The 25,146-nt window shown below is 41.1% G+C and overlaps 1 protein-coding gene across 2 annotated transcripts in view; it reads right to left on the bottom strand.

Moving 5' to 3' along the window:
* Positions 1-25,146, bottom strand: part of LOC126175372 (probable phosphorylase b kinase regulatory subunit alpha) — a 247,572-nt gene that overhangs the window by 179,632 nt on the left and 42,794 nt on the right. For both annotated transcript variants that reach the window (XM_049922140.1, XM_049922139.1), the window contains exons 4-5: positions 11,954-12,036; positions 11,667-11,858 (exon numbers count right to left, since the gene is read on the bottom strand). In XM_049922140.1, the coding sequence (XP_049778097.1) occupies positions 11,667-11,858; positions 11,954-12,036 (275 nt within the window). The remainder of the gene's footprint in view (positions 1-11,666; positions 11,859-11,953; positions 12,037-25,146) is intronic.

Here is a 25,146-nt window from a genome sequence, read left to right on the forward strand (position 1 = left end):
AAGAATGGAGTGAAGCATGTCTGTTCACCTCTTTCTCATCCCCTATCAACTGAAGAGCCACAGAATTTTGTCTGGACATTCATTCAAACAGCAGATAAAGAAGTGCTTCCAAGATGCTTCCATGGAAGAAGACCCGACTTTTTTTTTAGTTCATATCAGGCAACACAAGAGCCTGACAGAACTCTTACATGGACATCGACCACATTCTCTTCTGCATTCACTGCTGTCCACATAAAGCATTCCTGACCCCTCCCCGGTTCATCTTCCTTCACCAAAGTTTCAGCCTGTCATGTGAGTATGGGCCCAAGGGGTTCGGCCAATGAGATCAGTGTTTCCCAGCCACAATTCATCAGCAACAGGGATGTCAACTTTTTATGCTTGATACTGAAGACTGGACCATCATCCGATGCCAGAACCAGCTCCAGTTCCACAACTGCGCCCCCCAGTCTTTTCCACCCCAATCCTTCCAGTTTCCCCTTTTCCACTTCAGTTGAAGAGGAGCTTATCCTCTAGCCCCCTCATCCCATCCTCCTTCACCCACTCCCATCTAATTCCACTGTTAGTTGTTCCAAGCCAGCACAGCCACAGGAGACAAATTTGGCCTTGGCATTGGCTTCCCCACAATGGAGCAGACCAACACTTCATACTGAGCTACCAAAGCCTGGAACATTCCTGGATGGTGACCAGAGCAGCAGCCACCACTCTGGAGCTCAGACATCATCAGCCATATTCCCACCGCTGCTCACCCAAGGCAGCCACTGTCCACCAGCTCACTTTCAGCCTCCTTAAATTTGAGTGCATGCAGACTGGGAGCTCCTTCATCCTGAGCTGTCGAGAGGGGTGGGGGGGGGGGGGGGCTGTGAGGAGGTGGAAGCCATACACCCTGCCCTCTGCATGGCATGAACTGGACCCAGTGGGGAGTGCAAATTTCTCCCCTACCACCTGGGAGGGGAGAGGTGTGGTAAACCCACATTTACCACTACCTTTCACCATCTGCCTCACTTCAGATCAGTACACTACACTGGCCTCACAAGCAGTTTGTCACAATTGCACATCATGGATGTTACTCCATGTGCTGAGCTAAAGTTCACAAACCACAGATGTGGGGATCAGAGGCTCCACTATCAGCCAGGCTCCACCATCAGCCTCCAGTATGAGTCTACTACATAGGGTGTGCTCGCCAACTCAAAACTACCACTGCCAACACCAGGGACATCTACACTTGTGCACAACTGCCCAACACGAGCCTCCCTGCTCTGTTAATGCCAAGCGATCAACTGTTAATTACTGTGCACTCCTCAAGATTTGGATGCTGCTATGCTACTACTGACTTTGTATCACCTCCAGGCAGTTTCCTGATATTGCACATTGTGCTGTCATGTGTGAGCGAGCTTCAGCCTGCCCGCAGAGGCACAGTTACTACAGTACCAGCCAGGCAATCCTATTGCATCACATTCATGTCACGTACTGCCTGGGCCGCAAGCCGGTGGCTATCTCTGCCTACACAGATGTTCACAGTGCAGTATGATTGCATAAACTAATGTCAGCTCCCTGATTGCCTGTATATCAGCTGTTTGCCCATCGCTGTCCACCTCTGCCTGCAGACACCCCACTATTTGCGAGCAGGCACCTGAGCTGTAACAACCTGCCATATATGATGGAGAGAATCTCCTTTTCAGTCTATGAGTAATTTTGTTGTGCAGGTGACGTAGTTTCAGATGCCCATGTGATTGAACATTTTGTGTGAAGTGACAACATTCCTCCAATTACACAGTAGGAGGCATCTGTTGCCAGGATGAGTGAACACTTGAGGAGAAATGGGTGAGTCATGGAGCTTGTGTTAGATTGCACTTGAGAGCAGGGAATACTTGCTGTCATTCTGAAATCCACTCAAAAAGCTTGCCAGCTTTCCAGAGTCTGCTCAACAGTGTGGCTATGGTGGCAGCATTCGAACAAACTATTTATTTTACCAAGTACGGATTGAAGATCTTTCAAACTGCTCAGCCCTGGTAATTTTTGTATGGCTTGTTGGTATGATTCTGTTGGGATAACACTGTATTTTCTCATAATATGCCCTATGTACGCTGCTCAAGGAAAAAAAAAGAGTACTTTCACTGGTTTTAACAGATGACTGTTTGTGTCGAAACTTTTCAGAGGTTGCATAAATAACCTTCTCGTTACTATGATATTGTCCAAATAACTTCAACAACAAGAAGCCTTTGAAATGTTTCTGGGGGCCTGAAAAACCAAATAGCAGACTACAATACTGGTTTAATCAAAATGGTGTATTGCTGACCATAAATATTTGAGGCTCTGCATCAAAGTGCAAGCTGGAGGTATGGTTCAGAAAGGCCGATCTTTGAGCAGAAATGCCCACCTGCAAGGTGAGAAAATAATTCTTTGGGTTCTGGTAGTGGATAAGTCACTGTTATAGCTTGAGCATTGACTGTGGCTGTGAAGTCATTGCAGATGCCGAGAGATCCATTTGGTGTATGGACCACTATGATGGGAGATGACCAGAGACTTGATGGAATTTGGTGCAGAATGCCCCAGACCATAAGATGAAAGAATTCATTTTGTACAGACTCCCTGAAGACATGAGGTGTAGAATGAGCAAGTATGAATCATAGAATGGCAATGGCACAAAGAGTGATGTGTGCTGAAAACCCTTCTGCACATTTCAAACATTGTTGAAAGAGGAAGGGGAAATTGTTACAGATGTTGCTGATTTCTTGATAGAAGAAACTTCTTACATCATACAAACATAGCTGATAATTGAGAAACTGAATGCAGTAAAACAGTGCTAGTCAATTATATCTGGGACATCCTTATAATTTCCTATTACAAAACAAAGACGGCAGGTAACCAATTTGTATGTGGCCAAGGTACTCAATACACACAACGCTGTAGCTGGTACTTGACCACACCGAAGCAGAGGTGTAGCTCATAACAGGAGAGGGGTGCAGCTTGAATGTAGCTCCACTGACAACATTGTTGTAGTGCTAGTATCTACTGGAAACGGTACCCGCTGGCCAGCAATATGGAGGCAGACAGTACCTATAGGTGCCTGTCATGACAACCATCCTGCTACATGTGGATGATTTCAACATACATACCAGGTGAGGTGGTGCAGTGGTTAATACACTAGACTTGCATTTGGGAGGATGATGGTTCAAACCCACATCCAGCCATCCAGATTTAGGTTTTCCATGACTTCCCTAAATCACTCCAGATAAATGCCGGGATGGTTGCTATGAAAGGGCATGGCCGGCTTCCTTCCCCATCCTTGACAGAATCCATGCTTGTGCTCTGTCTCAAATGACCTCATTGTCGATGGGATGTTAAACCCAATATTCCTTCCTTCCCTCTTCCAGCCACTGATCAAGACAGCAGTGCAGTCAGTCATCTGGTACTGTGACAGACAGAAGCAATGTGAGCCTTTTGAGCTCTGCTGTGGGAATATTAATCACGCCTGTGGCAATGGGAGCATCCTGAGCATGAGGGAACCTCCCTTTGATGCTGGTGAGGCAGGCTGGCCCAGAGTGGAGGGAATGGGGAGGGGAGGGGGGGGTGAAGCTGTGAGGTGAATTCTGACAGATGTTATGTCAGAAACAGGGCTGGCTGTTCTTGTGATTGCTATGTTTTCTTCCAATACAGGATGTGGTAACTTGATGGAATCAAACCAGTCTTCATGCAGAGTGCATCTTGAACCAATATGTTTCGTACAAGGCTGTCTGCATCAGATTTAGCACAACCATTTGTTCTGCAAATTATTTAAAGCATTGACTAAGCCCTTAGAGTTTGGTGCCCTACATCTGTCTTGGTTATTCAAAACATTGAAAAAAACATTGTCATTCTAATACCACATGCATTTGCCAGTCAAGAGTAGTGGCTATTTTATCCATGAGCTCCTGCTCAGGACAGAGCTTCTCTTTCATCTGAAACATTTCCGGTCCACATCAGACAAGGAAATAATACCAGTGACAATAGTGTTAGTAATGTGTCCCACTACATAGGGCAGGTGTGCTGAATAAGGGCAGGTGTGCTGAATAAGAATACCATGCCTCATTGTTGCTGCTGAAAGCAGGGAATTTGGCCAGTGTGGGATACATTGAGGAAGATGGGGCGACCTCGGACTGAGACAGTTGCTACTCCATAAGTTGCATCTGCTGCTGCAGTTGGAGCTCCTGCTGTACATGGAGCACATGCTGATGCTGCTCATGTAATTTTTCCTGTAGCCCCAGCTGTTTCTGTTCTTGTTTGAAGATTTTAAGAAATGGTGCTTCTGTTTTTGACAGTGTCTTATCCTTATAAACTGGCTAGAGCTACATACTGCTCTGAACACATGACATTTATGGTCACTGATACTGTAGCTGTCTTGCACATGAGACTAATACCTCATCACCATTTGCTGTAATTTACATAAAATACACAAACACTTTTAAAGTTATGATATTTACTGGGCATCCAATATGATTACAACTGAAATTATCATATTTTTGTATCCAGGAAAATTTAATGGCCACAGGGAAATAAGGACAGAAGAGGGATCTGACATCCAAAATTCCAGACCTTAAGAGAAATCTATCACAAGACACAATAACAACAATGCGAGAATTTTCAGAGTTTTCCCACACAACACAGGTCACAATAGCACAGATATCATGAAGAAATGTTTCAAGAGTGTTTCATCTGTAGTTGATCACCGCTGACAGAGTCAAACTCCCATGGTAGTACAACAAGATGAGATGAATTAGGTAGAGTCCAGCCAATCGGAGCAAAGTCATATTCAGAATCCAGCAGCAGTGGTGGAGAAGACAGGCACACAGTAGCTAGCAATGGTCTGCTGGAGGTGGCTGCCTGAAGAGAAACTGACTTCTGCCTGCTCTGTGGCTTGTTATCTTGCATCTTTGTTCCCAGGCAGCCTATGTGTGAGGCCAGCTGCCACATGGCTTAGTTACCACCACTTGTGGTGGAACTACTGTAACTACAATGTTAATGGTTTCCACAACTATATGTCTTTGTCCATTGACTGTGAAGATATTTCTACACAGGCATGAAGTACAATATTTTGCATATGGTGAGAAACCACTTGTTATACTATTTATGAAATATATCACAATTTGCTTAAATCTACAGAAAATATTTACAATAGCAACTTCAATAAAAAATAAAATAAAAAGAAATTTAAGTGGGATTACTCTCACTTATGAAAAATGTAGCATTTTAATCTTTTTTTTTAGCTTTTACGATGGCCTGATGTAAACCAAAATCCCAGAGCATAGCACATTATTGCTATGTATAGCTCAAAAGTCAAGTAAATCTGCCACGGGTGAACAGTGTATACAGAGGTAAATTACTGGACTGTGATGGCACTATGATATTCAACCAAGTCTCAACCTGATCTGAACCAGGTATGAAACAAGCTGCCAAATTCATTCAGGAAGTAGATGATCAAATCTTTTCATAAATTTACAAAGGAATGCACAAAGAAACTGACTCTTCAAATAGTCTAAGACTCATATGCTTCAGCTGCAATGCTTCTTCTCTAAGCTACAGGAGTGGTGCACTTGATCAATAAAGCATCTGCAAGTATGAGGTTAACCTTGTTAGGTTCAAGAGAACTGAAGTATCCCAGTTGTAAGTGTTAGCATGTTGGCAGTTTCACCACCTACGAGAATCAACAGCTTGATATTCCATTGTTAATTCCCTGAATAAGTCACTGTTTGCCACTGTAAGACCTATTATAGGAAAGGGACAGGCTTTTAGAATTAAACCAACGTATCCAGCATATGTGAACTTAATCAGCAACACTCAGAAAGTCATCAAAGTTTGCTAAACGACCGGTCTGAAGAGGTGACTCAAACAAGTGTAACTACATGTAAGCAAAATCTCAAGTAAGGAGTGGGTTATTCTTCCTGCCCTTCACGATAACAATGTGAAATGTGTAATGTCTTTTATTCATCTCATAATGTACACAATTTCAGAACAAGTGTCTGATGTACAGGAGACATGTCAAGGTTAGAATTTGCTTATTTAAAATTTTGTCACACTTACAACAATACTTTGTGGAGCGTTTACTTACTTGCAATTTGTCAAACTTACAGTATTTACATTTACTACAACTAACATAAATTTTTATTCCATTTTAGGGATCCAACTCAAAGTATCACTTTCACAGAGTAGTAACATCGTTCAAATACAAAATCATGTAACTTGCTTTTTAAAATATTTATCTTCATGAATGAAATTTTCACTCTGCAGCAGAGTGTGCGCTGATATGAAACTTCCTGGCAGATTAAAACTGTGTGCTGGACCGAGACTCCAACTCGGCACCTTTGCCTTTCGCGGGCAAGTGCTCTACCAACTAAGCTACCCAAGCACGACTCACGGCCCGTCCTCACAGCTTTACTTCTGCCAGTACCTCGCCTCCTACCTTACTGCACACTCCGCTGCAGAGTGAAAATTTCATTCTGGAAACATCCCCCAGGCTGTGGCTAAGCCATGTCTCCGCAATATCCTTTCTTTCAGGAGTGCTAGTTCTGCAAGGTTTGCAGGAGAGCTTCTGTAAAGTTTGGAAGGTAGGAGGCGAGGCACTGGCAGAAGTAAAGCTGTGAGGACGGGCCGTGAGTCGTGCTTGGGTAGCTCCGTTGGTAGAGCACTTGCCCGCGAAAGGCAAAGGTCCCGAGTTGGAGTCTCGGTCCGGCACACAGTTTTAATCTGCCAGCAAGTTTCATTTATCTTCATATTCATTATATCACACCCTTTTATTGTGTTGCGAATTTTCATGGCTATATACTGAGAAGTCTGAGCACTCAGTATTAAGTGATGAGAGGTGAGCATAAAGTTCTCTTTATGTCTTGTGTCATATGAGTGTTCAAAATGATTTTTTTAATAGATCAGTTCTGCTACGTAGGAAAAGAACCACCTCAAAGATGTATAAAGAGGGGACAGTTAATATTTTTATGTCTTTAATGGTCAACATAATGCCCTCGGCTGTACAACTTTAAAATTCGTGTAACATTTCCCAAGTTTCTCCAAAAAATTATTCCATATCGAATAACCGATTCAAAGTAGTTATAATGTGCTATTTTCCTGGTGGCCATATCAGTGGCACAGGCTAAAATTTCCACTGCAAATGCAACTTTTTAATTTATTTGCTAGATATTCTATATGAGAACTCCAACTCAAAGTTTATTCCCAGGAACCTGACTGAATCAAGTTCTTCCATTTTTTGATTGTTGTGAGTGACACAGATTTCTTCAGTTTTTGAATGTTTGGTTTTAAAACTCATCATGTGGGTTTTTGAAATGTTTAGCCTCGGAACAGTAATCTTTTCTGCCCACAAAACCAACATTACTTTGCTATTGCCATGTGTTCTTTTGTCAAGTTATAGAGTTTACAATGAAACTGGCTTCGGTCACACTTTTCACTTAATACACACAGACTGCAGATTACGTAAATTAACTTAGGTGCAAATGTCACTATGACAGCAATCACACAATGTTCAAAGAATGAATGGAGGAAGACTTTTCCTGCATACATAATGCACAGCACACAATGATGATCCATGTATTTAAGATATAATGATTTGCCTCAAGTCAAATTAAGTTTGTAATTACCCTAAAAGGTACAATTTTCACTAGACAGAAAGAAAATTAACAGTTCATCAATGAATATGTAATTAGACTTCGAGCAGAAGCTCACACTGAAATACAACCATGTCCTCTACAAAAAAAATCATTCTGACACTAATCTTAAATGATGTAGGAAAACCAAAAACAACCTCAATCCACACATGTCCAAGACCAGTGCATAAAGACTGTGCTTTCTCTTTCACACAACAAAATGTTCCAGAATCTTATCAACACAGAAAGAAATTTTGAGACTCAAAAGTGGAAAAGACTGACAAATATGACAAAAAATTATTACAGGGGCGAGCTTGAGATGTAGGAATGCAGTGACAACACAAAGGGAAACACTCAAGAGTAACACATTAAAATAGTTTTCTTTCTGAGAATTAACACAGGGTGTATACGTGGACGTGGAAAAAAAAAATTCCCAGATTTGTCCCGGATCTTCCAGTTAAAAATACACTTTCTCCCAGGTGAAAATACACGTTTTCTGTGTTAAGTGACCGTACACTTTTTCTCGGAACTGTAAAACGTATGAATCTTTTGAATGGTTATGGTTTTATACAACAGCTTAGGATTTCCCAGCACTTCAGAAAATTAAACTCATAGGGAAAAAAACACGTTTTGGAAAGTTCTTTGATGTGCAGCAACATGTACGCTGCAAATTTTCGTATTATGAAAGTATAAATTTGCATTCCACCAAACACCGCATGTTACTCTGCGCAGCACTGAAATCGAGGTTGCAATGCAGTTTTGTAAGCCACTCATAGCTCATGTCACGTGATCTCGCCAGCCAATGACAGGGGATATTCAGAGCATAGGACACATGATGTAGTCAGTCAATAGCAACATCATTGTTAAGTAGCACGAACACACAATGTCCAAGAATGATTGCCTCTCGAAGACGCGGGGCCCAAACGATACATATCAAATGTGCGATCCTAAATCAATCACACGACTCTGGTGGCGAGCGTTACGATCAATTATTTGTGATCATCACTTTTATACGTTTTCCGTCGTTCTCTTAGTTGCTCCAAGTTACACACCTCCGCGCATTAATGGCAAAAAGGGAATTGTTCCCCTAGCATACACATGACATGGACTTTCACATGACGACAACATCGACAACGAGAGAGGTAAGTTGTCTCCTTTGTAATTACAAGTATTTTTGTGACACTCTTCTTTTGTCATTGCTGTAGTGACCACTGTAAACATACTCAAAACATTCGCCACCAGATTTGCCTGCTCGATTTAGGATCGCATGTTCGATATGTATCATTTGGACCCGCAACTTCCAGAAGCAATCATTCTTGGAAATTACCAAAGTTAACATACATAGTGCTGCTACAAGAAAAGAAAAGCTTTCGGATATAGTATTGGTCTCTATAATTTGTAAGCTGCAAGAGAAGTTAAGCTTTCACATCTAATGTCGATCTTTTTTGCGCGCTTTACACTTTAATATACATCACACAAATGTGCCAGTAAAATGTTTAATACCGTCATTAATCTCTGATTTTCTGGGCTGGATATTCTTCCAAATGGATTGTCATCAAAGAGTTGATTTTTAAATGAGAGTCAAATGCTCTGTGATTTAAGAAATTCATTGTACATTCTCGCATATGGTTCATCTTGCATAAAAGGAAATTTACTCTGAAAATAACGGTTTTCAAACCACAATTCGCAATATTTTCCCGCGATGTGTTAGAAATAGATTTGTTCCAGCAGTTTCTTAGAGAGTGGCAGATAAGAGGCGTCACCGCATTTGCGCAGCTGCGACGACGTAGGAAACCCGTTTGCGTAAAATATTAAAAGATCTTACATTATGTCATAAAAGAAACAAGACATCAGAGGACACTCCAAGAGCATCAGAATTTCATGAACCATACTGAAATGGATAATTCACCTTAAAATGCTCATTCGTATGTCCAGATTGCCAACGAAGTAGGCCCCGACCTCTTATTAAGCTCTTCAGTGTGGTGTTCGGGATGTCAAGTTTTCTTGGAGTACCAATACTGTATTATCTCATATTGAGTTCTTTATTATGGCATAATGCCATACATGCTAGAAGATGAAAATGTGCATTTTAAATGCAGCAAACAGTTGAAACTATCCAATAGTGTGGTAAGCACTTCGTTTCAAATAAATTGGCTGTCTCAGCAGAAAAGATAGATAAAAACTAGATTTTGGTAGCAAAGCGACAAAAGTAACTTCATCATTTTGCAATGCTTGACTGTCATAAAGGTGGAAACAAAATGTGAAACTAATAACACATTTTAGCCTTCCATAATTACGTGAATGTATTTTAATTCACTTGATAACTCCCAGCCACAGAAATCACTTTGTTTTCATTTGACATGAGAGCAGTAAACGAAGAGCAAACAGCAAAATCACTAAACGTAAATGAGGATCACATGGAGAATAGCCGCCCCCAACCCCACCACCACACTCAGACACTCAAGACTCCTCTGCGCATCAGCCCTGGATCTACGATATTTCAAATCACGGCAATAGTAGACCCTACCAGAATCACCCATTTAGTTATCCAGCGATTGTTCTCCGGTTAGATGTTATTACACGTTCATACAATGCATTTTCCGTGCTACTCCCACAATATAACTTAGCAGCTGCTAGCCGGGGACTGTACAACTTGCCCTTTGTAGTTTAGCGATCTGACCAAAATTTTCTGTCAAAATTTCATTTCCTTGGATACACTGAGAACATAACACGTAATCTTTCTTACCTGTTATTCCTGTTCATCGCTTATTTCCACTCTCGTAGTCTGAATCTATGGACTTCGCTAGTAATTTAAACAACACTGATCATTCACATATCCAATCAATCACATAAACAAAAAGCCATTGGCATTCACCTGTTCAGCTTTATTCCACTCAACTCGTATAGCCCCGCCCCCTTTTGTCAGCAGGAAAGTTTATTTCTAGATGCAACAAGGATTCCCCTGGCAGAGACATCACATAAACTACGCATGCATACAAAAATCAACTTATGATTCATTCACAAATCAACTTAGAATGTGTTCAAAAATTTTCAAAAACCAACAGGGATGTATTTTAAAATCATTTGAATAATCGATAAACCAACGTGCGCTCGATGCTAGGAGCTTTGTGACAAGGCTTTCTTCCTTAAGAATATGAGTTTGCCCTCCCCCCACCAAAATTTCGACCAGTTCAGATACCACAGGTTGCTGCAGGGGAAGGTACTACTCATACACGACTCAACTGCGCAGGCGCATGAGCCCGCTCATAACTGCTTAAAAGGATCTAATGTAAACAGTTGTGACGTCACGCAAATCGGAGGTAATTTGTTGTTACGAAGCATTACATAGTCTTTCACACATTTTGCTGTCAGCAGACACTTGTATGAGCTCTGTGTTTTTTTATATGGCGCATTTCCTTTGCAATTTAGGTTTTATTCTCTCATCCATGTAATGTTGTTGCACTATTATTCTGCAGTGACGGGATACAGTAATATCCTTTGTTAGAGTAGCAGTTCTTACCAGTCAAAATTACAAAAAATTAACTGAAAACTAAAATAATGAAAAATTACCGGAATTCTAAACAACTTCTGAGTTTTTCCCAGTTTTCTACCAGATGAAAAAATTCCCGGGTCTTTCCCAGATCTCCTGGTTGTCCCAGGTCGTATACACCGTGTAACACTTATCATTTACAAGTGGTGTTGGTGGTGGTGACAATAGTAGTAGTAGTAGTAGTAGTAGTAGTAATAATAATAATAATAATAATAATAATAATAATAATAATAATACCACACAATATCCACCAGTACATCAACGCAATACAGCTACATCCAAACGTATATATACAACTACAGAAATCTGTAATTATTGATACATGTTCAATTACCCGAAAGTTCCTAAATGCAATGCAACATATACCATACAGTTAAAAGGAAGTAACGCTTGATCAAGGTCCACGTCACTTTCCATTTTTAACCAGACATAATGTCTGAGAAAGGAAAGAAACAATAATAATAATAATAATCATGAAATCTTTTTACCTGAAGTACAGCTTGGCACTTTTGAGCCTCATCAGCAAGAACATGTATAACTGAGGAAGGCCCTCCACGTGCACCAAATAAATCCAACTCATTCATTGCTTCAAGGGCAGCTTTTGCCATGCCAATTGAACTAGCATTTAATTCAGGAAGACCATGATTAGTTTTGTCACCTCTTTCCCATATGCCATAATCCTGAAAGCACAATGAAATTCACATATTGAAAAAAAATTATAACATGGTTCTAATACATATATTCATTGGAATTAATAGTAACACAATTTACCTACCGGTGTACAATATGCCGATTCAATGTAAAATACCAGGTTCTGAATAAATGCCACTTCATCCAAATTGAAAATAATCTGCAGACCTTTAACAGAGGAATAAGAAATTATATTTTCAAAATAATAAAAAAATCACAAATTTTTAACTGAAATGATATTTCCCCAAAATTTATTTCATTAATCTCATTTTGCTTTGTATGTTGCACAAACAGATAAAAAAAATTATTTTCATAAAAGTTTTGTATTTCTTTTCCAAGTCCAAACTGGAAATTGGTCACAGAGTACCAAGCTTTTCAGCAAATATCTCTGGTGATACTGACAAATGATGCATTATTTATTTTTTTATTTATGCTGCTCTGTCATTCTTTTTTCCCCTCATTTATTTTAGGGAGGAGCCATATCATTGATTTCTACCTGTAAAATGTCTTGTTATGTACCCAGAAAATATTACATGTAAAGCAGGACATATCAAAACATTACTTACGGAAGACGTGAGTCTTTTTTTTTTAGTATCATCAGAGCATTCACCTACAGTTATTTGGAAAACTCTGAATAACACAGATCAGGACAGTTCAAGGAAGTAAAGAGCTTAAATCTCTTTACATAAACTGTTTTACCAGTGTTGAATTCTTTTAGTAGCTACAAGACCTAAACTACTTACATATTACATCAAAAGTATTACAACAAAACTTCACGTTCTAGTTATAACACTGATTATACTTCCTGTGCATAATCTTAAACAACTTTTAGACTAGGGACATGTGGTTCTATTGACAGATTCCTTTGCAAATCATAAACACAGCAATGTGGCATGGTTTTAATGCAATGGACCCTGGACTCAGATTCATAAGGAGCAGGGTTCGAACCCCCATCCAGCCATCTTGAAGTGGGTTTCCAAAGTTGCCAAGCTGAATGCTGAAATGGTTCCATTCAAAAAGGCACAAAAGGCTGTGGCCAACCTGCTGTCCCATCCTTACCCAATCCTGTTCCACTGAAAAGGGCATTGCCAACTTGCCCCAGAATTACCTGATCTGACCTGAGTAATATCTAACATGTCCTATATTATTGTGTTGAACAGTCAAAGGACAAATAAATAAATAAAATAAAATACTGTTTACTAGTTCAACCCATTTCAGTAAATTACATTCCCATAACACACTTAACTGGACCTATTACTACAATGACAAAAAATCCGGGATGGAAACAATGCATGAAAATGAGGAAAGGCAACTGAATCCAGCTTGCAACTGGTTTCAATCTGGCCTACAGAAGAAATTCTTGGGAGAAAGCGTGGATGTATTAGAACATTGCAACTATTGAAACTGAAAGTAATTTACAATGAATTAGCTCTTGCTTTTATAAGTGTTTATTTTTCCATGACAACGTTTCAAGATGCCTAAAATCCCATCTTCAGATGTTTACATTTGGTTGCATGTTGTGAACATTGTTTCTTCACTAAAAGCATTGCATAATTTTGCAATGGAGGCTTTTATGACTGCTATTATAAAACATAGTAACTAAGAAACAATGTCCATGACACAGGAAAGGAGGAGAGGGAGAGGGAGAGTGATTGGTTGGTTGGATTAAAAGAAGATAAAAGGGACCAAACTACGAGGTCATCAGTCCCTTGTTCCAAATAAAACAATGCCACAAGTGTGAGAATAAAACAAATGACGCTGACAACTCAAAACGGAATGAAAGCAAAAATCATAACAATGATGAAGGGCAACAAACATATAAATGGACAAAAGGGGACAAGAAAACCACAGAAATGAAAGAAATGGGATGAAGAGATTAAAACAACAAAGCAGATTACCATGGCTGGCTGACGATGAGAATAAAAAAGGAGAAGACAGACACTCTGCAACACATTAAAACCTCCACCCTAAAAGCACTAGGGTGGAGGACACAGAGGGACAAAGGACATGCACTAAAACTTAGATCAAATGATAAAACCCACCCACATGAATAAAACGTAAAACTAAATCAGCTGATGAGGCGTTGTCAGATAAAATTAGCGGTAACAAGTCTGGTAACCCAAGATTTCGTTGCTGGGCAGTCAAAGTGGGACAGTGCACCAGAAGACGGGCCTCTGTCAACCGGGCGCCGCACTGACGCTCAGGCAGGTGTTCATGGCGCAGGAGGTAACCGTGGGCGACCCACGCACAGAAAACGCAAAGCTGGCAGAAGACAACTGATTCCATGCGAGAGGCTCACATGGATGCCTTCCACACATTTGTAGTCCCCTTAATGACACGCAGTTTTTTGTATGTACTGTTATGCCATTCCATATCCCAAGGCCGAAAAACCCTCTGGCGTAAATCAGAATGCAGGTCAGGTTCAGAGATGCCCATCTCCAGAAGCCTGTCAGCAAGTTTGTTGCCTGGGATTCCAACATGCCCTGGAGTCCACAGAAACACCACTGAATGACGATACCGGTCCAGGGCATAGATGGACACCTGGATGACGAGGGTAGCACTGGTTGATAGCTTGTAGGCGGCTCAACGAGTCAGTAAACAGAAGAAACGATTCCCCAGGGCATGAATGAATATACTGAAGTGCACGAGAGATGGCCACCAGCTCTGCAGTGAATACGCTGCAGCCATTGGGCAAGGAAAGCTGTTCAAAATTGCCTCTTTGGACACAGGAGAAGCCAACATGACCATCAGCCATTGAACCGTCGGTTTAAATCACTTCAGAGCCCCAAAACACATCAATAATCGAGAGGAAGTGACAGCGGAGAGCAGCAGGAGTAACTGAGTCCTAAGGGTCATGTACAATGTCCAGATGAATCTGCGGCCTAGGTGTGCACCACGCAGGTTATGCGGACAGACCTGGACGGGAGGTGGTAAAGGGAAGGACTCCAGTTCAGACACAAGGGATCGCATGTGAACCGCAATCGTTAGTCGTGACTTGGGCTGCCATGGATGGAAAAAGTAGACTGTAATTCGGATGCTCAGGAGAACTACGAATGTGTGTAACGAAACTGGCGAGCAGTTGTGCCCGATGGATCTGCAATGGAGGGACTCCTGCCTCCACCAGGACACTGGTCACCGGACTCATTCTAAAAGCTCCCATCGCTAGGCGAATACCACAGTGGTGCACTGGATCGAGTAGACACAACGCTGAGGGTGTTGCTGAACCATAAATCAGACTCCCATGTCAAGGCAGGATTGAATAAGGGATCTGTAGAGCCACAGCAGAGTTGAGTGATTTGCACCTCAGTTGGTGTTGCCAGCACTTCTGCTTAAGCTGACAAAGAAGGTGAGGTAGCTATGTCAATCAGTCATCAAACACCAGTCCTAATAATTGATATGTTTCCACTACAGTGAGCGGATCATCATGAAGGTAACATTCTGGTTCCGGATGAACGGTATAATGCCGACAGAAGTGCACGACACACGACTTAGCAGTCGAAAACTGGAAGCCGTGGGCGAGAGCCCATGACTGCGCCTTGTGAATGGCTCCCTGTAGGCGTTGCTCTGCAACACCAGTACTGGTGGAGCCGTACGAAATGCAGCAGTCGTCTGCATACAGAGAGGATGAGATGTACGGCCCTACAGCTGCTGCTAGACCGTTAATGGCCACTAAAAATAGTGATACACTCAATACAGAGCCCTGCGTGACCCCATTCTCCTGGATATGGGGGGAACTATTGGAGGCACCAACTTAGACATTGAAAGTACGAAGTGACAGGAAATTCTGGATAAAAATTGGGGGGGGGGGCCTTGGAGACACCGAGGGAAAGAGGGAGGGAAGGAAAGAGAGGGAGTGAGGGAGGAAGGGTGTGGGACAGTGAGGGGGAAGGAGGGGAACTATTTTACCTCTGGAATTTTTTACCCAAGAGGACACCATCATTTTTTAACCACACAGTAAAGTTGCATGTCCTCGGGAAAAATTACGGCTGTTCTTTCCCTCTGATTTCAGCCGTTCGCAGTACCAGCACAGCAAGGCCATTTTGATTAATGTTACAAGGCCAGATCAGTCAATCATCCAGACTGTTGCCCCTGTAACCACTGAAAAGGCTGCTCCTCCTCTTCAGGAACCACATGTTTGTCTGGCCTCTCAACAGATATCCCTCTGTTGTGGTTGCAACTATGGTACAGCTATCTGTATCGCAGAGGCACGCAAGCCTCCCCACCAATGGCAAGGTCCACGGTTCATGGTTCCTTGCACTTACAAAGTGTAAATTTGATGCTTATGTAAATTTGACCTCAAAATTTTGTGAATTTTGACAGATTAACCCCTCTGAGCACAGCTGTTTTGCAGTAAGAACAGAGGAACAAAATATTTCATTCTTAATTTTGTGCTTTTAAAATTCACAAAATTTTGAGGTAAAATTTATGCAAATGTCAATTACACCACTGCAAATGCAAGACCAAGAAGTGTTTAATATTCACGGATGAGTTTAGTGACAAAAAGACATTAGCATCAAACAGTTAAGACCAACTAAGCTGGTGGTGAAAGAAGGAGACAGGACACTAAAAATCTCTCACAGGGTGCACATGTATTATCTTCGGTGGCTTTTGTAGGCCAAAATGAGGTGGAGTCCCAGATTGATAGATCACAAATGCCCTATATCAAATTATTCATCTTGCCTTCCCCTGCAGCACTGTGGTACACAGTAAATAATTATCATTTTCACACAGTAGGACAAGATATTAGGTCCAAACAGTATCAACAGAGAAGTGGAGGAGCCAGCAGACAGAGCATGAAGGAATATTGCATGAGGTATTGATTAAAAGCAACATGGTACAGAGATGCTCAAAATGAAAAAAAGGAGGAACAATAATCAGAACATCAGTGTTGATCATCTCATTGTAGAGTATGTAGTTTAAGTAATACTTGCTGGATGCAAGCTGTCTTAACACGAATGCTGATTTCTCCAGCATCATGCTTTAGCCAGTATGGTCCCACAGATTTGTGAACTAAGTTATCAAACCATTTGTTGGAAGACTTACAAATGTGGAAAATTATTAACATTCTACAAACTATTTTGTTGATACTATCACTGTTTCTAATTAAATTATCTAGTCAAAAATTGATTGTTTTCATTGTTACATTACTTTCGAATGTTAGACTTGGTTGACAGGGTCACAACCTCACATCTGCTTGGACCACTTCATCACTATTAAAGCGAAATCCTCGAAGCTGTGTCATCAATGACGGCCCTACAGACCTCGAGGTGCTGGGAGAGGATGCTATTTTGGAGCGGTGGTCAAACTGAATTAGTAATGTATTTAAAAATATGTCACTGTATTCTATTTAGGGAGGGATACACATTGCGGAAAAGCAATCAAAAGTGTACCAGGATGCATTTTGTGCCTTTGTTTTTATGTTATCAAGAATGGTACAGTGTGTGGTTCAAATGGCTCTGAGCACTATGCGACTTAACTTCTGAGGCCATCAGTCCCCCACCTAACTAACCTAAGGACATCACACACATCCATGCCCGAGGCAGGATTCAAACCTGCGACCTTAGCGGTCGCGCGGTTCCGGACTGAAGCGCCTAGAACCGCTCGGCCACACCGGCCGGCTACAGTGTGTGAAGCCAGCACAATGGAGTACAGGTTCCACCATTCCCTTTTTTCTACACAAGCAGTGGCCGAAAAACTAGCCAGTGCTCTGAAATGCAATAACTTCTTTGTTATGTATTTCCTTCAACTGCTGTTGACAACAACAGGCACTCCTATTAACAATCTTTAAGTTTTTTGTACTTTTGTGACAGACACAGTGTTACAGTGCAAGTAAACGGCTAACGGAAAGTGACTTGAACATTACAATTGTAAACATCAGTTACTTATGTGTAATGCAGATTAATTCCTCTCCATCTAAGCTGTGTTTGCATTAATGTAAAAGGTAATGATGGTTTTTCTTATATGGAGTGCTGTTAAAGGTTTGCATTAATATAAAACCATAACGTGTAGAAATAGGTAAAAGAGGAAATTATAAGTCTGCTGGAATGAAGAATTTAAAAAGACAATGAAGATAGATATAGTTTTCCAATGATCAGCAACATGTCCAGAATAGGGATATACTAAAATTACTAATGAAAGCAAAATTGGAGAAAAGTCTGGACAATTTAAAAGCGGAAACTGAAAGTCAGTTGAGTTGCAAAAATGAAACGGGAAGATTCTGGCAGTCTGCAAGTTCATAGAGGACATGGTATCGGCTGTGAAAATAAATCAGGTGTAAATGTTGGTGATACACAATTTGAAAACAGACCACCTGCAATAGACACTGATTCATCACCAGCAGATTATTGTTCTCAGCTTTTACAATAACCAGCAAAATGCACATTTTAGCACGGACAGAGGGTTATTCCAACATCAAGTGAATCAAAAGATTTCACAAAACTTTAAAATAGCAAGCCACACCAGCCACAGGCTCCTTCCCATACAGACACTAAGACCAAAAGATCTTTTAGCAGTGATATTTCTAAAACAGATCAGAAAAATGATTGATTTTAGTTACAGCATGGCCCTGCTTTAAATGCACTATTCTGTGTAGCGTGCTGATTATCTGGAGATGGAGAAAAAGTATGGCATGATGGGAAAATTAATGATTGGCAAGCTTTAAGCAAGAAAATAAAAGTACATTAAACTTGCACTGCACACTTAAATGCATATGTTACTTACAGCACGTTGAAACATGGCAAAATGATTAATACACTTTTCAATGAGGGGCATTAGGAAATGAAAGTTATACTTTCTAGAATACTGTATGTAACAAGAACATCAGCTTTCTGTGGCCATCATGAATCGGAAATATCATGAATCTGAAATAGGGGAACAGGGTGGCAGTCTCTAAGCACGATAGACTTTCTCTTCAAATATCATGCTCTACTGAGAGCACGCCTTTCAACTAAAACTAAATATTTGAGTCCACAAATTCAAAATTAGGAGACACAGCTGCTAAACGATTGTGTTTTAGAAGTGATCATCAGTACTATTGTTGTAAGATATTCGTACTTAGTTTTAAGAAAACCAGACAGATAGGAGTTTGAAATAAAGGACTCATTTTAAGGATTTCTTGAAGTAAGGGGCCAAGATGCTGCAAGTTTCAAAAATGAAATAATAACTCATTTAGAGGAGGTGAACATACAACTGGATAGGTGCAGAGGTCACAGCTACAATGGTGCTGCTTCTACACTGGCATCCAAAATTAAATCAACAAACCGCTATTTCCCCACCCTGTGTCTCATTCATGGTATAATCATATGAGAGTAATCCCAAAAGTAAGGTCTCCTATTTTTTTTACAAGTACAGAACTGTTTGTGAGGCAGTTGGTCACACTGTTATGAAGAGTGCTTCACGCATTGTGTGTAAACATGCGCTTGGCAACCATTGAGAATGGAGCTCCCACTAGATGTTACTGCCATGTGTGAATTGTGCACAGTTATTCGGTTTTTGCACGCAAAGGGCACTGCGCCGATTGGAATCCATCGCCAATTGACGGAAGTGTATGGTGAGTCAGGCATGGATGTCAAAAATGTTCATAAGTGGTGCCGAGAGTTTGCAGCTAGTCAGACCAAAATTCACAACAAACAAAGGAGTGGGAGACCATCAATTTCTGAGGAGACAGTGTTGAAGATTGAGCAAAGCATTCGTGAAGATCACCATGGGTGATATCTGCACGTTGGTTCCTGAGGTTCCCGAAGCACCGCTCACAGAATTTTAATGGAAACATTGAACTACCGGAAGATGTGCACACGATTGGTGCCATGCATGCTGACTGAGGACCACATGCGGCAATGAGTTGATGCTTCCCGTGCATTTCTTCACTGCCTTGCAGCCAAACAAGACAACTTTCTGGACTCAATTGTCGTGGGTGACGAAACCTGGGCATACCACTTTACACCTGAGACCAAGCAACAATCACACCAGTGGCGGCAACCCTTCTTCACCAAAACCGCGGAAATTCAAACAAACACAGTCTGCCAGTAAAGTCACGACAACTGTTTTTTGGGATTGGAAAGGGATATTGTTGGTCGACTTAATGCCCACTGGGACCACAATTAATGCTGACAGGTAGTGTGAGACTCTGGAAAAACTCAAACGGGAAATTCAGAACCAGAGAAGAGGAATGTTGAGCAAGGGCATACACATTCTCCATGAAAACGCTTGCCCACACATTGCTCGGCAAACCGTTGCTCTCCTGCAACAGTTTCAGTGGAACATAATCATCCGCCCACCCTATTGTCCTGACTTGGCACCCAGTGACTATCACCTGTTCCCTAGGTTAAAAGAACATTTGGCCAGAAAGCAATTCAGATCCTACAACAAGGTGAAAGAAAAGGTTCATAACTTCCTGAACAGCATGGTGGCGGGCTGGTATGACATGCGCATACAAAAACTGCCACAGCATCTACAAAAATACATCAACAGAAATGTTGATTATGTCAAAAAATAGCTAAATGTTCAAGCTGTAAACTGATGTAAACCATTGTAGAAATAAAAAGGTCTATGTACTTAAAAAAAAAAAAAAAAAAAAGAAAGAAGAAGAAGAAGAAGTAAAGAGACCTTACTTTTGGGATTACCCTCGAACAAACTGCCAGCCAGATGTCAGTACAATCATGTTCTGCATGGAAGATGGCATTCTGGCCAATGGACAACCATGCCAACGATGATGTCAGGGCACATATGAAACAAGGTAGTGTTTGCCGGGTAGCCCTACATCCACAATCACTGGGTACACAGTCACAGACGGTGCAGTATGGCACAGAGAAGATGCCTACAAGACTCTCTAAGATGGAGGGCCATAGACAGAAAGGAAGTAGGACAGTCACAAACTGCTGTGGCTTGATGGCTAAATGTGACTTGTTCTGTTGTTTCTTGGATGCAACGATGGCTTATAGAGACTGAAACTGTATCCTGAGGACCAGGGCAGGGCTGACCACTTGTGACCAGAAGAGAGGACTATTATTCTACTGTGAGGGAAAGACGGTGCTGCCTTAGTACTGTACGGCAACTGGCATGTGAGCTTGCACCATCCTCTGGACATGTTGTATTAAGGTGAACGGTGTGCAGAAGGTGGCTTTAATTGTCGGAGACCTGCTGTATGTCTACCTCTGACAAGTCTTCCCAGGAGGGAGCATCTAGAGTCGAGTCGACATCCACCTGGACAGTCGAACAGTGGGCCAATGTTGTTTTCACAGATGAGTCCCGATTTAGTCTAGAGAGTGATTCTCGATGGATTTGCATCTAGAGGGAACGTGGAACATGATTTTGGAACCCAAACATTGTGGAAAGAGACTGATATCAAGGAGGATCCCTAATGGTGTAGGCAAGGATTATGTTTACCACTCTAACCCCTCTTCATGAAAGTGTATGGGTGAATGAGCAAGGTTTAACTGCTGTCAGGTATTGTGACAAAATCTTGGGACCGCATTTGCGGTTGTTGCAAGGTGCTGTGGGCCCAGACTTCATATTGATGGACAATAATGCTCGACTTCATAGAGCACGGGTGGTTGATGTTTTCTTGGAAACAGAAGAATTGCAAGCATGGCGTGGTCTGCTCACTCCCCCAATTAGAATCCGATAGAGGATGTCTGGGATGCACTAGGGAGATGGCTTGCAACACATCAGCATCCACCAACCACTGTCAAGACTGCAAGCAGCTCTGCAGGAAGAATGGGAAATATTGCCTCAATATGAGACTGATGATATCATTTACAGCATGCCCCTTTGTTGTCAGGTCATGCCACATACTGAGCACATCAGAAAGTTCTCGGAAAGTGTGTGCAAATCTGTTAAGTTAGAAAAAATGAAGGATATTTTTGTCTACCATTATGCATTTTCAGTTTTGTATGCTTTACTTTGTTTCAACTTTACTAGCACCTGTTTATAGTGTTTGTGGCAAAATAAACACAACCTTGCAAAATTTCTGTTTGTTGCTTTAACTTTGGACACCAGTGTATAAGTGGCAAATATGCAGATCCGCAGTCAAGAATTAAAGCTCAGGTTATAAATGCTGAGTTTACACATTATTCAACATATAATTTAAACTTCGATACATGTTTGAAAGAACAGACACTGTTGACGATCCACAGTTGTACGAAACACCTCAAAATTAATATCCCAATTGTAAATTTCTTGACATTAGCTGTATTAGGTACAGATGTACTACTCAACACTGACATATGAAAATTTGTGCTGCACCAGGACTTGAATCCGGTATTCCCGCTTACCACAAGTGGTTGCCTTAGCCACTTCGGCTATACGTGCATGCTCCATGAACCAACAAATACTTTCATAAGTCACACTGCATACATCCTTATATCACAGTCTTCCAGGTTCATCACATAATGCTCAACAGTACTTGGATTTCCACATAATTTAAATTTGATACTAAATTACTTCATTATGGATATAGCGAAAATGGAACAGTTATATGAGAAAATATAACACATTTATCTTTTACTTAGCAATTACTTGGTTCAATGGACCAAATAAATGGAACTGTTGCAACTGACAGAGGTGTTTCAATGACTCTGAAGAAACTGTGTACAACTAGACAATCTTCCACATTTGATTCACTGTTACCAATTTAATTGAATTTCATACTAATTTTGCAGCGTCTATCCAGTATCATTTTAAAGAGCAAGGAGGAGGCAGGGGAGGAAGAGGCTTCTTGTTGTTGTTGTTGTTGTTGTGGTCTTCAGTCCTGAGACTGGTTTGGTGCAGCTCTCCATGCTACCCTATCCAGTGCAAGCTTCTTCATCTCCCAGTACTTACTGCAACCTACATCCTTCTGAATCTGCTTAGTGTATTCATCTCTTGGTCTCCCTCTATGATTTTTACCCTCCACACTGCCTTCTAGTACAAAATTGGTGATCCCTAGATGCCTCAGAACATGTCCTACCAACCAATCCCTTCTTCTAGTCAAGTTGTGCCACAAACTTCTCTTCTCCCCAATCCTATTCAATACCTCCTCATTAGTTATGTGATCTACCCATCTACTCTTCAGCATTCTTCTATAGCACCACATTTCGATAGCTTCTATTCTCTTCTTGTCCAAACTATTTATCGTCCATGTTTCACTTCCATACATGGCTACACTCCATACAAATACTTTCAGAAACGACTCCCTGACACTTAAATCTATAGTCGATGTTAACAAATTTCTGTTCTTCAGGAACGCTTTCCTTGTCATTGCCAGTCTACATTTTATATCCTCTCTACTTCGACCATCATCAATTATTTTGCTCCCCAAATAGCAAAACTCCTTTACTACTTTAAGTGTTTCATTTCCCAATCTAATTCCCTCAGCATCACCCGACTTAATTCGACTACATTCCATTATCCTCGTTTTGCTTTTGTTGATGTTCATCTTATATCCTCCTTTCGATACAGTGTCCATTCCGTTCAACTGCTCTTCCAAGTCCTTTGCTGTCTCTGACAGAATTACAATGTCATCGGCGAACTTCAAAGTTTTTATTTCTTCTCCATGGATTTTAATACCTACTCCGAATTTTTCTTTTGTTTCCTTTACTGCTTGCTCAATATACAGATTGAATAACATCAGGGAGAGGCTACAACCCTGTCTCACTCCCTTCCCAAGCACTGCTTCCCTTTCGTGTCCCTCAACTCTTACAACTGCCCTCTGGTTTTTGTACAACTTGTAAATAGCCTTTCGCCCCCTGTATTTTACCACTGCCACCTTCAGAATTTGACAGAGAGTATTCCAGTCAACATTGTCAAAAGCTTTCTCTAAGTCTACAACAAATGCTAGAAGCGTAGGTTTGTCTTTCCTTAATCTACCTTCTAAAATAAGTCGTAGGGTCAGTATTGCCTCATGTGTTCCAATATTGCAACGGAATCCATACTGATCTTCCCCGAGGTCAGTTTCTACTAGTTTTTCCATTCGTCTGTAAAGAATTCACATTAGTATTTTGCAGCCGTGACTTATTAAACTGATAGTTCGGTAATTTTCGCATCTGTCAACACCGGCTTTCTTTGGGATTGGAATTATTATATTCTTCTTGAAGTCTGAGGGTATTTTGCCTATCTCATATATCTTGCTCACCAGATGGTAGAGTTTTGTCAGGACTGGCTCTCCCAAGGCCATCAGTAGTTCTAATGGAATGTTGTCTACTCCCAGGGCCTTGTTTCAACTCAGGTCTTTCAGTGCCCTGTCAAACTCATCATGCAGTATCATATCTCCCATTTCATCTTCGTCTACATCCTCTTCCATTTCCATAATATTGTCCTCAAGTATATCGCCCTTATATAGACCCTCTATATACTCCTTCCACCTTTCTGCTTTCCCTTCTTTGCTTAGAACTGGGTTTCCATCTGAGCTCTTGATATTCATACAAGTGGTTCTCTTTTCTCCAAAGGTCTCTTTAATTTTCCTGTAGGCAGTGTCTATCTTACTCCTAGTGAGATATGCCTCTACATCCTTACATTTGTCCTCTAGCCATCCCTGCTTAGCCATTTTGCACTTCCTGTTGATATCATTTTTGAGACGTTTGTATTCCTTTTTGCCTGCTTCATTTACTGCATTTTTATATTTTCTCCTTTCGTCAATGAAATTCAGTATTTCTTCTGTTACCCAAGGAGTTCTACTAGCCCTTGTCTTTTTACCTACTTGATCCTCTGCTGCCTTCACTACTTCATCCCTCAAAGCTACCCATTCTTCTTCTACTGTATTTCTTTCCCCCATTCCTGTCAATTGTTCCCTTATGCTCTCCCTAAAACTCTGTACAACCTCTGGTTCTTCCAGTTTATCAAGGTCCCATCTCCTTAAATTCCCACCTTTTTTCAGTTTCTTCAGTTTTAATCTACAGTTCATAACCAATAGACTGTGGTCAGAGTCCACATCTGCCCCTGGAAATGTCTTACAATTTAAAACCTGGTTCCTGAATCTCTGTCTTACCATTATATAATCTATCTGATACCTTCTAGTATCTCCAGGGTTCTTCCTCGTATACAACCTTCTTTCATGATTCTTGAACCAAGTGTTAGCTATGATTAAGTTACGCTCTGTGCAAAATTCTACCAGGCGGCTTCCTCTTTCATTTCTTCCCCCCAATCCATATTCACCTACTACATTTCCTTCTCTCCCTTTTCCTACTATTGAATTCCAGTCAACCATGACTATTAAATTTTTGCCTCCCTTCACTATCTGAATAATTTCTTTTATCTGATCATAAACTTCATCAATATCTTTGTCATCTGCGGAGCTAGTTGGCA

This window comes from Schistocerca cancellata, chromosome 3 (genome assembly GCF_023864275.1).
Source record: "Schistocerca cancellata isolate TAMUIC-IGC-003103 chromosome 3, iqSchCanc2.1, whole genome shotgun sequence".
NCBI classification, from domain to species: Eukaryota; Metazoa; Arthropoda; class Insecta; order Orthoptera; family Acrididae; genus Schistocerca; species Schistocerca cancellata.